The 13545-nt window shown below is 41.6% G+C and overlaps 1 protein-coding gene across 1 annotated transcript; it reads right to left on the bottom strand.

Moving 5' to 3' along the window:
• Positions 1 to 5580: 5580 nt before the first annotated feature.
• Positions 5581 to 12988, bottom strand: LOC117562541 (E3 SUMO-protein ligase CBX4-like). Its single transcript, XM_034240390.1, has 5 exons — positions 12666 to 12988; positions 12439 to 12482; positions 11890 to 11955; positions 9424 to 9490; positions 5581 to 8337 (listed from the first exon to the last, which is right to left on the bottom strand). Exons 1-5 carry the CDS (start codon positions 12948 to 12950, stop codon positions 6862 to 6864), a joined length of 1938 nt encoding a protein of 645 aa, XP_034096281.1. The 5' UTR covers positions 12951 to 12988; the 3' UTR covers positions 5581 to 6861.
• Between the last annotated feature and the right edge of the window lie 557 nt (positions 12989 to 13545).

The raw sequence follows: 13545 nt of genomic DNA, 5'->3' as shown, positions 1-13545 counted from the left end.
TTTTCAAATATCTCCGCATTGTGCATTCGATCACATTCATATCAAAGAGCCTTCATCCATGTTTTACAGATTTAGTGCTCACTGCTCAATTATAGGCTACTTTTACAAATGGAAATCGGATGAAATGTCCGTCCTTGTGATTTATGTCCCTCATTATTGCGCAAGACGTTTACTGACTTTCATTTATAAAGTGTTAGGAAAACGAAAGATGATTTCATAACACATAATTAGGCAAGAAAAGATCAGTTGATGTATAGGCTATGTTAATGTCTGGCCAGCTTTTCATCTGTATCTGCGTTATGGCAAAGGTCCGACCACTGTTACCTGCCCGTCTCTCTGCAGTCACTTTCTTTTCTTCAATACATATTTTTCTTCTATTCCTTCTAAACCCTTCACACTTCAAAATATCTTCTGCTAATGAGATTACACAACAATAAATAGCCTATCTTCGAATCCCCAAATAATCTGTTCACGCTTCCAAGTCCTGCTGTTTTTAATGCAGCAGCTCACGCAGAGTACCAGAAAATATATATTTTTAAATCTAGAAAAGGATTTAACGCAAAAGTCTAAAAATCTAAAATGTTGATTTTAAATGAAATACAATCCTATGCCTGTCGTGCCCTGGGTGACAATAACTTGGTACTTGCTCACGTAGTCTATAATGCACAGGCCGATAGGCAGCCTATTTGAATGCTAAGAAATGTATAAGTAGGCCTAAATAAAACGTTTTTCAAAGTGTAAAAAAGGTAGACAATAAACAATACATTTAATTATTTAATTCAATTATCACGAACAAAGGATATTACAATGATTTATAATTCCATAGCTATGGCGACAGAAGAACATCACTTATAATAAAAAAGGAAGGAACGGGGCAATATAATATGTAGCCTATATAAAATGGTCCGAAATTAATTTGGCTTTATAAAACACAAATCTGAATACTAGATATTACCATATATTGGTCTGACCTGATTGAAAAATATATAGCTGTCCCTGTTATTCCCTAACCTTTAACTTTTCACAAAAATATCTAAAAGAGTAAAACAAAAAGAACACATCGGCTAGCTTGTTCATGCTGCACGCATTTATGACCTGATGAGAGTTGATTTTACCACAGTGCTTTGGATTTTCTTCCCAACCTCATTTCTTGGAAGGACTAATAAGCGACTAAAAAACGAGTAGAATAACTATTGAGTAAACTTTAACTTTGCCCTTCAGAACAGAGCGAGGATCAGAACATGTTCCACCTTTTTTTGATATGTCCAATGCCGATCTAGATATAAATAACAAATTCACAGCAGAGATTATTGCAGAATTTCATCGATAGCCTATCACGTAGCTTTAAAGGAATGCACAACAAATCGAAATCAATATTAAAGGTAGAATATTTGAAACCTGTGGCTATTTAAATTAAATCTGCTGCAGGGAAAACGTATTGACTCTGGATTGTAGCCACTGCGGCATTCAGTCAGTCCCTCCATACCGAAGTAGCCTTTTACATTTAAATAGCTTGTTATTTTTTGATGAATGAAAATAAAATGCATTATGAGGAAACAATCAAATGTGTAATTTCAAAGAAGGATATTTCAGTCAGACGATAGCTGTCAATGAGCGTTTTTTTTACCAGATTTCGAGAAAACCAAACGGCTGAGAGGGAACGTTTCTGAGCCACGGCTCTCTTTATAAACATATAGCATATAACACATGAATTACTGTCAATACAATGATCCCAGAGATCAAGATCAAGAGCTCTGGCCTATTTAAAGATGCTGGCATGGGGCACTGATGTGTACTCACTAACATCAAATTCACTTCTCATTAGAAAATGTATCGTGCATTCAATTAGCGCTGATTGGATCGTCTGCCAACTGCACATCATTTTCTTATTACTGTTTTTGTCACGAATACCAGTGTTGCAGAATGTATTCATTAAAGTCCTCTTCTTCCTAGTTTCTGAAGCTCTAACTAAAGCCATGCTCCATTGACATGCAGACAGTAATGGACGAGAGATACATATTCAGGTGTGCACGCTCAGCACTCTTTGTTAATGTAATGCGTGCACAATAACTGTTGGCCACGAAGACAATAAGACTATTTGCCCTTTTTTTTGGGAAAGCTCAGAGAGGCGATGCCAGATTACAATTCTTCTCTGCACCGTTTGTATTGTTTTCCTTTAAAATGTATTATACGTGGCTATTGCTTTAAGTTGATTAGCAACATTACACAATAATAGTTGTTCCCATTGGGATAATACACTATATCTTATTTTAAAGCCATCTTAGCAAACATGTTATAAGGTTATGAAGATTTAATGTGAAGTGGTAATACATTACAATCTGTTTAGGCCAGCAGAGCCAATGCCACCTCATGTATTTCTCAGTGAAGGAGCACGTGTGTTTGACATGATTTTCTCTATGTTTTCCTGTCAGATTGTTCAGCACCAACAGCCCTCCGCAGACTCGGAGGAATGGGCGCAGCTCTCACTCTGGATGCGATTGGTTTCGGCGCGCCTGCAGTGCAGCAGTGCTGCCGCCGACACAACACCATTGGCTGGCTTGTATCCGGGCAAGACTCTGCTGCTGCCGGATCCTCCGGTGCTAAATACCCGGAGAGCCCGAACACAGCATGGCAATCTGCATCATGCTCATTGAGAGGAAGATGGGGAAAGGTTAGAGAGGTGGGAGGATTATCGAACAGTTCAGGTTCAGTTCAGCGATCATGAACTGAGAACAGCCCAAAATGAATTTCTATGGCAACCGTCCCTGCCACTTTAAGGGTCCACGCGCATATAAAAATGACAAGCAGCTGATGGAAAGGTGATACGGACTTCAGTTAGGGTCTCATGTCAGACAGAGCATGCAGTTCGTTTACACCGGGGGTTGTTTTTTTGAATCCCCCTAGCCAAATAGAAACATAGATTTCAGATGTAGCCTATTCTTTCCCGTAAGCACAGACAATAGCCTATTTAACAAACATGAAGAATGAACACAGAATGCACACCTGTTCTGCACGCGCACTGATCTGTTTCGTCTTTTTCGTCACTAATAAACGTAAAATAGTGACATCTGGAAAACACACAGCACCTGCGTCTTTACTCTCATTGAATCCTGGACAAAGTCAATGTTGGATGAATTGCGGGTTACTCACTTGTGTGTCATTAAACTGATCCCGGCAGTGAAACGTGCGTTTCAGATGCTGACGGAAATGCAGGCTTTTACAACAACTTATGACAATAAAGGCCTACACAGTTAATGGTGGATTTGTATGAATACATACAATGTGGTGCTTGTGCTATACAGATCCTTGCTGGATTTATTTATTTAAAAAATGAATTCATTCTTAGAGGAGTTAAGTTCACTATAAGAATAGGCCTACTTGGCATAGGCTACATGTAAGCGTGAGTAGGCCTGAAGGCTGTTCTGGGATCCGTTCCTGGCAGTTTAAAACGACTGCATTGCATAATTAAAAACAGGATGTTGAAAGTATCGTGTTTGTTGCAAATGTTGTATTCAAGCCCCCGCCCCTATTAAACTGTTGTGACTTGATTTAGATGTGTTTCCATAATGCGCGTGCACTTTTATTTCCTTACGGCTGTGCAGGCCTACTGAATAAGTCTCTGTGGAATACATGTTAGGAGCACAGTTAACATTTTGTCCCTTTCAAAAAAGCCCGCCCTCTCTAAGATCCATTGAATATATGGGTGACTTTAAATGACCAGCACACCAACTGTAAGGGTCTGACAGAGAGCATATTAGGCCTCATTTAACGGCCATGCACACAGTGAGAGAGAGCTGGTAGATAAGAGGAAGAAGGAAGAGGGTGGATCCCCGACAGGAAGTGTTATTACACCATTTTATACACTTCTTGTTTTATTTATGGATAAACCTGATCAACTTGTTCGCATTTTGGCAGTTGTTTTTGCCTAAATAAGAGCAAACAAAACTGTTTTGTGATACTTAGAATAAATAATGTCGTCTAAAATCCTGCGGGGTAATTTACCGCCGGTTAAACATTGCTACAGTTACTGTTTCGCTGCAGCTGCGAGGCGTTTAGACACACGACCGGAGACGACAGGAAAGAGGTGGATGCAGCAGAGAAAGGACAGCCATTTTCTCTCTCGCTGTTCACATCCACGCGCACTGAGAGCAGGTTTATTGGCGGGCTCTGCAGGAAATGGTCGAGAGTTGCTGACTCGACCATTTCACTCGACATTTTATATATTTACAGAATCGGAAAGGCAAATAATAATTATTCCTCCCTTTTAACACACGGGTTTGCGTTCAAATGCTAGTCTTTCGGTAGGTTTGTGCAGCAACAGTGTTACTTACATGAATGCGCCTTGATGTTATTGAGAGGAACAGCAACTGTCTTCCTCATTATATGAGCGGCTGACATGTGAAACCGTGCAGGAAAAATGGAAATCATATCCCACGTTATGTCATTTAAGCTGTAGGTCAAGTAAGGCAATCCGCAGCCCCCTGCTGTGCTGCTCAGCATGTCAGGAGGGTTTATTCAGGTAACATCACGCATGAACAGCTGCCAGGTCACAATTATGAGCTTTACTGAAATCCTCATATAAGTGTTTGTTAAACCATAAAGCGATTCCCAGCTCACAGTGGACAACAATATGTTGGTGTCTGGTTTAATGAACAGCATTTACAAACTATTATTATCCTAATCCAATCATCTCAAGATCTTTCACTTTTTCTCAGTTAGAGGATGGAAGAACTATTAATATCCTTTACTGAAGTAAAGCACTCATATCACTTTGAAAATAATCAAGTAGGCCTACAAGTTGAAGTTGGAATTGTTTTTTTCTATACATTGCATATGAATGCAACGAAAAATAGTTCTGTGAATCAACCAATTCATTATTAATATAATCATTTTAAGACTACTTGTAGGCCTATTGTTGGGTAGTTTTATGAAAATACAAATCATTTTGTATAAATGTGTTATGTTTTGTGTGCAAATGTCTCTATTATTTATTAAGTGAAATGCAACTTATGATGTCAGTTAAACGTAGTAGGGTATTAAAAAGAGGCATTAAAGAAAGTACTCAAGTACAAGTATCTAAAAAATGTGTACAATACTTAAAATAGTAGTAAACAGTTACATTCAACCCCTGTACACCACACATCTAACTATGTGTACACATTGACATGTAATGTTCATTTGACCACGCTGCTGTATCAGTTGCATTCATACAACACAATCAAAATTGTTATCCACTTCTAAGTAAAGGTGTCACCATAGTAGCAGTGAACTGACCTGTCGCTCGCTACAGTATGCACACAAGGCAAATACTGGTCGGGGCAGCCCATCTGAAAATAAACTCACTTCAGGCTCTGTAATAATCCTTGCTGCCGCAGCCTGCACTCACACAGCCACAAATAGAGCCATGTACAGATTTAGAATCTTCTGAGGTAAGGATGGCCATTTAGGAGCATTGTAGCAGCCGCCCTTTCTGGTTAAAATCTCAAGTTCTCGGTAGGAGGCCAAGGTCACATGTCAAGGTTTATAACCATGTTCTTAATATAGGACTATGTGCCTAAAACAAGAAACACAAGTCCGTCATTTACTTGCAAACAATTTTATTATTGCAAAATGTATCATAGGAAGCCTTCATTTTTTTGTCTGCACAAAACATAAAAAGTGCTTCTGATAATCATTCTCACAGAGCTGTTCAACGCACCTCAGATCTCATAGTGCTGGAAGGGATTTTCGAAAATGAAACAAAAGTAGAAGGGGCATGTATAGGGAACAGATAGGATTGTGACAAGAATGTGTGCTTTTACAAACTTTTAATTAGCGCAATGTAGCAAAAGTTACGTAAAATATGACACCAAGACAGGTCCATTCAGTTCCATACTGTGTCGCCTCAGAACATGTGAGGGAGGCCGAGAACGGAAACATGAGAAAGTGAATCATAGAGCACCCATCTGATGTTGTAATATATTGGAGTACACATGTCAACTAACAGTGTTAACACAGATGTGTGACTGATATGGTACAACGCCATCTTATTCACTGCACTGCTAAACATTACATAAATAAAGTCTCAGGGCTGGAGGTGACTAGTGCTCAGGATCAGATCTGGAGGTTCATGACTCAAAGAACCCTTTGAACAGAGATAGAAAAAGAGCGTATATCAAACATTAACCATTTATTATCTCTCATTTGAAAGACATTTTCTTTCAGCTGCAGATCACATTTACTGACAGAAAGCCAAGGTGCTTAGTTTTTTCTGATCTGCTTGTTTAAGCATGCCTAATAGCATAATCTGTCCAACAGCATGCATCCTTGTTTCAGTCGGTCCATCTGTCACACACTCACACACACACACACACACACACACACACACACACACACACACACACACACACACACACACACACACACACACACACACACACACACACACACACACACACACACACACACACACACACACACACACACAGTGTAATTGACCATGGTTCAATATAATCTTTCTTTACAAAACTCCATAAAGCCTACATTTGTTTAGCATTGTCAAAGATGCCGACAGTTTGAGTGAATAATCAAATTACATCCATAGAAAAGTGAAGAGCATTTACAAGGGATAAGAGCATCTTCAATCAATTTCAGACATTTATTTGACCTAATTTGGCTTTGAATTATGTAACGTATGTGATAAAAAATCTCCAGGAGTAACAACAGAGAGCTTATAAGAAGAAATATGCAAAAACGCAATAAAGGATATTTTTTCTTTATGGGAACTATACATAATGAGAAAAACATCAAGGGTCCGTTTGTACATTCAAGCATCCGAGAATACAAATATTTTGAATGTAAATGTCCAGTTCCACAGGTCCGTTACGCTGTAATGTATTCCTTAAAGGTGACTGTGAGGCAGTTTGTGGTAATGTCTGTGATCACTATATTCCCGAGGAAAGGCTGGAGAGAGGGAAACGTCTCCTCTTTTCTCTTCTCATGGTTACACACAGACAATGAATTGACTTTATCCTCCTCTGTAGTTTTCTGTGTTTCAGTTTCTGTCCGTACGTCAGTGTGTGTGTCTGTTTCATCCTGTGTGTGTGTTTCAGATTGTGTTACAGTTTCAGTTTGTGTTTCAGGCTGCGTAGCTTTAGGCCGGGACTTGACAACACTTAAGTCGATAGGTTCCTCCTGGTCTGCGTACCCACAGTCCTGCAGTCCAGTGGGACTCTGGTGTGTGTTTTGGTTGGTGCTGATGCTTTGGGTGGGTGGAGATGTGGCGTGAGGAGGGCTGATACTCCTGCAGCTCAGAAACCTCTTACTACTCCCATGATCCTCGCTGTCTGGGTCAGAGAGGTGTCGCTTCAGTCCTTGAAATCCACCTTGGTTCCCTCTTTTGTCCAGTGGGGAGGGAACTCCCCTATCCAAAGGCAGCGAGAGCAGATTAGGCTTGGTTGTGCCTTTACAACTTGTCAGTTGTAAAGGCTGATCTTCTGAAAGCTGCCCCTGACCCCTGACCCTGACAGGTTTATCCTGTTCCGTCACAGTTGGCTCCGTTTTGGGGGACTGTTGCTTTTCTTTGAGGCAATGCACTTTAAATCCAGAACTAGGAAAGGTTGTTTTGTCTTTGGGGTTTTTGGCAAATCCGTTCATGAGGCCGAGCTTCCTGACGAGCTTCATTTTCTCGAGGTGGTTCTCCGTGCTGCTGTCAGCTGCTTGCAGTGGCTTTCCAGCAATGTCAGAGCCGCCGTTTTTAATCTTAGCCGCTTTCATTCCGTTCTCCATGTACTTGCTCATGACAATAACAATCCGCCCGTTCTTGTTTTTGTTCTTCACGATCTTTAACTTGCCGTTGCTGCCTCCATTAGACTGCGCTAGTGTAGCATCCTCTTTAGGTTGGACCTTCTCCGGCTCGTTGTGGCCGTTGAGGTCCGCTGGGAGCTTCTTCAGCTCCATGGTGATATCCTTGACTTTTGTCAGACAACCTGAGTCCTTGTCCCGGACCCACTTCTGCTGCAGCACCGGGGGAAGGTTGTACCCTTTGTTCACCAGCTCCGGAGCCTTCACCTCTCTGGGTTTAGCAAAGATGGGCTCGTGACCCTTGAGGTCCGGCTGGTAGTGGTGGTGCTTCTTGCTGTTGAGCTGGTAGAAGAACTTCTTGCCGTGCGCCGGCGGCTCGGTGTCGCGCTCCCGGCACAGCGGCTGGTACGGGTGGTGCTTCTTGCTGTTCAGCTGGTACTGCTGGCCCTGGGGACGGAGCATCTGCATGGGGCTGGGCTTCAGACAGCTCTCCTCCTCCAGGGATGCCTCATGGAGGTCAGCCAGGATGCTGGATCTCCGGGCGAAAGAAGGAACCTGTGGAACCAGAGAGTGATGTGTGTCAATAATAAAGCACAATAACATGGAAGTATTTACAGCAATGGGCCTACAACAGCGTCTATGTGTCTGTGTCAGGCTACAACAAAGAGCCCCGGTTCACTGGGGCCCCTGAGTGGCACTGTAGAAACACTGTTGGAATGTGTGAGGGGTTCTTCTGAGACACACACTTTATTTCAGGGGCCGGGGTCCATGTTCACACAGCCCCCCCCCACAGCTCCTGTGCCCAGCACATCACAGTGACATTTCATAGTGACTCCCCTGGCTGTGACCTCAGCTCTCAGGAATGTCCCTGACTGCTTTGTCATTGACTTCATCCCATGTGTAACCACCAACACCCTCCTGAGAGGAACACAAACCCTCCTCTGAGGGGTTCCCGCGGCCTTTTGGACCGATGATTAATGCTCAAAATGCACAATTTGTGTTTGCACTCCCAACAACTAAGATGGAGGAGCACTTTTTATTTAACTCAACTTTAACTTTTCTTATTATTTAGAAATACATTGAGGATTTGACTTCATTTACAAGAAAGCAGAGTTAACACAATAATAAACAAAAAGAAAATCCTAGGTAACAAGAAACACAAATAAGAAACTTAATAAAACAAGTAAAATGTAAGGCAAATGAATAATGTCATCATGCTAATCCACTTAGCCTATGTTGTTCAATGGGTTCTGTGGCGCTGGAAGAGCTTTTAAAGTCTTAGACAATAACACTGATGATGTCAGCGGGTATTTCAGCTACACCTCTATAAGAGTAAGCCTGGAGTACAGACAGGGGGTTGAGTTTGAGAGGCAGTGGTCTAAAAATATTGCTTGCAGAATCCAGCATGTCCACAGCTTGAACCAGGGTTCTTGGGACTTCAATTATGACAGTCTCATATCTAGTGAGTTCCCCACTTTATGTTGGTGTAATATTAAACCTTCTAATCGCCCCTTTAAATCTGATTTATAACTGAAATTGTATCTATACAGCTTTGTGATTTTAAGAGGGACTTATGCATGAAAATTGAATTTAGGAATACATGTAACTATAAAGAAGGATTAAATATCATAATTTTCTCACCTGAACCAGGAGGTGCTTGGGTTTGGGTCCTCTCTTGCGATATCCCATCAGCTGCTCATGGCGTTCCCTGTGGGAGAGGAAAGCAGCCAATCAGTGAAACCATCGCCGAGCTGTGTCGCCGTTGCATGGCAACAAAACATCACAGGTGTCCTCCTCTGGCTCGAATACAAAAACACTGAGCCTGTGTTACAGGTTGGAGTTACACTTCCTGAAGCGAAACTCATTCAGCACGGGTTGACTTTGTTTTGTTGTTATGTCATAACCTTTTCACAACAATCATTGTCTTTTATTTCAGATGAATGCAACAGCAGAAAGTCCCCAATGTTTCTATTGGTTCTCCTCCCCTCTAGATGCATGTGACATTTGTATCTGCAGCTGAAGATAAAGGCCAGCCCTGCTCTGACTTCCCTAACTTTTCTTTAGTCTCTCCAAGGCAGTAACTCTATACCGCAGACAGGAGTGATGTCAGTCCCCTCCCCCACCCCCTCCCTCACATCTAATTACAATGACGACTCAGTGTATTTTCATAGCCTGGCATTCAGACGATTCGGCTCCCCGGAGAGAAACACAATTAGTTTCAATAAAATCTCCCCTCTTCAGACAGAGGGGGTAATTGCGAAAACAGACAGGATGACATCAGTGTTTGGCTTTAACGTGTGACCTGCGCCTGAAAGGTGAGGGGGGTGGGGGGCGCAGAGTAAAGTCAGGGACAGTTTAGCACACAATAAAGACATTCAATTAGACACTGTTCTTCAGTCACTCAACAGACTATTTAGCAATTAGCCAAGCAGCTAATTTCCATGCTTTGATCTCCTACACTAATAGAGAACATGAGGAAGTTACTCTGGCCGGACACTGAGGCGGCGCATACTCCTATGATGATTTATAACAAGACTAAGCTGCTATTTAGTTCCTGCTGCTCACTTCAATCTTCATTTTCTCGTGCCTTTCCACCACATCATGAGCAGATTAGGAAAAGATTGAAAGTCCCCATCCATTTAGAAAACATTATTTCCTGATAGCTGCTTCACTTGGATGCTGGGCCTTCAGTGTGTAGGATGATATGTGAGCAGAGTTTGACATTACAAGGCTGTTTCCACTTTAATCTGCTGAAGGGAGAACGCTTTTCTGTGCTCACCTTAAATCTGAGGACAGACGAGCAGTCATACTTTTAGTCAACTAAGATTGAACTAGTGGTTAATTACCACGATTTTTTAGGAGAAACTCAGTTTACCAGATCCATGGATTAAATTAACTAATTTATGAGACGACAAAATCGTAGGTTTTCAAACTATCCCTTTTACAGTAAGGACATCACATATGGTTAAGAAGCTAATTATGCTACCTACAAAAGTGTGATGTAGAAACTGGAAACCTCCAGCACCAACTGAGAATGGACACAGTAGTAGGGAGGGACACATACTGTGTCTCATAGTAACTTTTGAAAATAACAACATATAGTTACTGGATTGTTTCAATGAGGGAGAAGAAGTTGTTTCCTATTAAACAAAATTGACTTAACTAAGGAAAACATCAGACATACATTATTATTAAAATGTAGTTTTTTATGTCTCTGTAAAAATGTAGAGTCTAAAGGCATAATGTTTTTCTTAAATAGCCAGTTAGTTTTGGTGAGTTCATCATACTGCATATTTGGAATGAATTGCCTTATTGGGTAATGTTATGGGTTACCATGTCCTGTGGAAGATGACACAGGTGCATCTGGTGAGTGGGTGGTGGGACAGCAGGCAGCACGATAACCTGATGCTGCGGACACGCAGTGACTATCAGGTGACAGAAAGTCGGTGCACCCAAGTGTCACACTTTGCTCTGGTAACCCTGACCGGAGCTTTACCATAGCCTGACCCCCTGATGACACCAGTGTTAATCCTAATCCAAGCCCCCAGCCGCTGAATTTCTGCACACTGACTGACACTTGTGAAAATAAAGGGCTGCAGCCTACAACTGCTTTTATGTACATTTTTGGATGATCCATTAATTGTTTGGTCTATAAAATGGCAGACCATATGAATATAATGTCAATCCCATTTCTCAAAGTTCAAGGTGATTTCTTTAAATTGCTATTTTTTTCAATCTAAAACCACTAGACTTCACTGACATATTTAATAGAGAATCACTTACATTCTCAATATTTGAAGCTGAAAGGAGCATTTTCTGAAATGTTGGTGCAAAAGTGACTTTAACCAATTCATTATCAAAATTGTTTGTGATTTTGATGTCTACCTAATCGTTGCAGCTCTACTAAAGCGAGTTATTATCAACATTATTCAGATGGAGTAACTAGGAAGCAACGTTTGAGATAACAAACTCACAGTTTCAACATGAGGAACACATATTTTTATCTGTTGGGTGCAGAACTGGAAATGTAAGGGTGTGCCTTTAACCCTTTTTGTGATGATGACATTGTGAACCTCCTGTGAGGGTGCTTATCTGACTCTTAACTACCTGTCTTGGAAAGCATCAAGCAGCCTTGGGTCCAGGATGTTTTCTTCTGGTTCCCACGTGTTGTATCTATTCAGAGAGCAGACAGTTAGGACACGCTGGCCTGTCACACAGTGGCACACAAAAACAGATCTTTGGCCGAAGATAGAAGATCACTTAACGACCTTTGACTAATACATCCTCAGTTCATATTTGTAGGCATACATGCGTAAACAACACTCTGAGACACGTGCACTCCCTGTGGATGAACGTGTAATACATCGTAAGTAACTTTTACGCGCGGCTGTAGGGAGGGGGGACAACGGCCCAGCCCCCACTTAACTGTAAATATGTGGGAATTTCTTAAACATAGGGTTCAATTACAGACATTGTTATTATTCACTGGGGATTGAATACATTGTAAAGACACATCCATCATCAGAGCCAACACATCCAGCGCCCAAAGCAAGAACGCGCAGCCGTCCATATGCGCGCCCACGGATGCAATAACACTTGTGTTGTAAATGTTGTGTTATCATTGGGAGTATTGTAATGGTTATAAAAACGACTTACTTTGGAGACCATCCTCGCCACTTGACCAGGTACTCAAATCTCCCCTGTGAATGTAGAGAAACGCAACGTTACTTTACGCAGCAAAATGCACTCTGCACAGCAACGTCTCCTTCAAAAAGCTAATGAAAAAAAATGTAGTCCGTATGAAGATGAAAGAAAAGCAAAGCTAATTATCCTCCTTTCCATGTGCATGTGTGCAAATATGTCCTTCAGCTCTCGTGACAAACCTTTCTGCTGCGCTTCTTCTCGATGCTCTCCACCGCAAAGACGTGCTCTCCAGCGGCGGGTAGCTCCATTTTCCGACACAAGAGTAGCTCCCGTGTATTCCCTCTGCTATCCGACACCTTATCCTCGCTTTCGGGACGTTTATCCGTCCTTCTCCTCTGATGTGAAACACAAGAACCCCCCGCCTCCTCCTTATTTTCACTGCGCCTCTTCCCTCGCTTTCCCCTCTGAGAGACTCGTTTTGCAGGAGGCGACTTGAAGCTGCAGCTAGAAAACACCTCATGCATGCAAATAGCCGTTGGTGTGACGTCAAACAAGGGGGCGATAATAGGGGCGGGGTTAGTTGCCGTGCGGCTTTCAGGGGCTGTTGGGGAAAGTGTAATCACGATTTTGGTTGCATTTTGAACAATATGTACAATTGTAGAATAACTGATTTTTCCATAAAAACACTAAGGTGAGGGCTATGGAAACCATGGAAACAACTGGATTTAACCTACCAGACTGAATAGCAGATCATTTCAGCTTAGTAGACTAAGATATGGTCCCATTCTATGTAGGCTATATTAACTCCTTATTTGGCTGTTATTCAGAATCTGCATGATTGAGACATTCATGTTGATCTGAAGCTTAACAGGGCATAGGCCTACATTAAAGTACTCTGCATACTATGGTGTCGTAGCCTAGCACTTGTCTAGCAAAAATAACACAAGAAAACAAAAATAGTTACAGGCAATATTTCCTCTATCACAGGTTTTAGACTTGTAACATAAAATAATTTAAAGATTTTTGCAACGGCTGATTTAACCTGGGGTTCCCTCTTCGCCTGAGAAATTGTGTGAATGTGTGAAGGGAATAAAAGGTGTGTATGTTTAAACATATACT

The sequence above is a fragment of the Gymnodraco acuticeps genome, unplaced genomic scaffold, assembly GCF_902827175.1.
Source record: "Gymnodraco acuticeps unplaced genomic scaffold, fGymAcu1.1, whole genome shotgun sequence".
Taxonomy (NCBI): domain Eukaryota; kingdom Metazoa; phylum Chordata; class Actinopteri; order Perciformes; family Bathydraconidae; genus Gymnodraco; species Gymnodraco acuticeps.
Note: the sequence above shows the minus strand (reverse complement) of the source record. Positions and strands in the feature narration are given on the sequence as shown.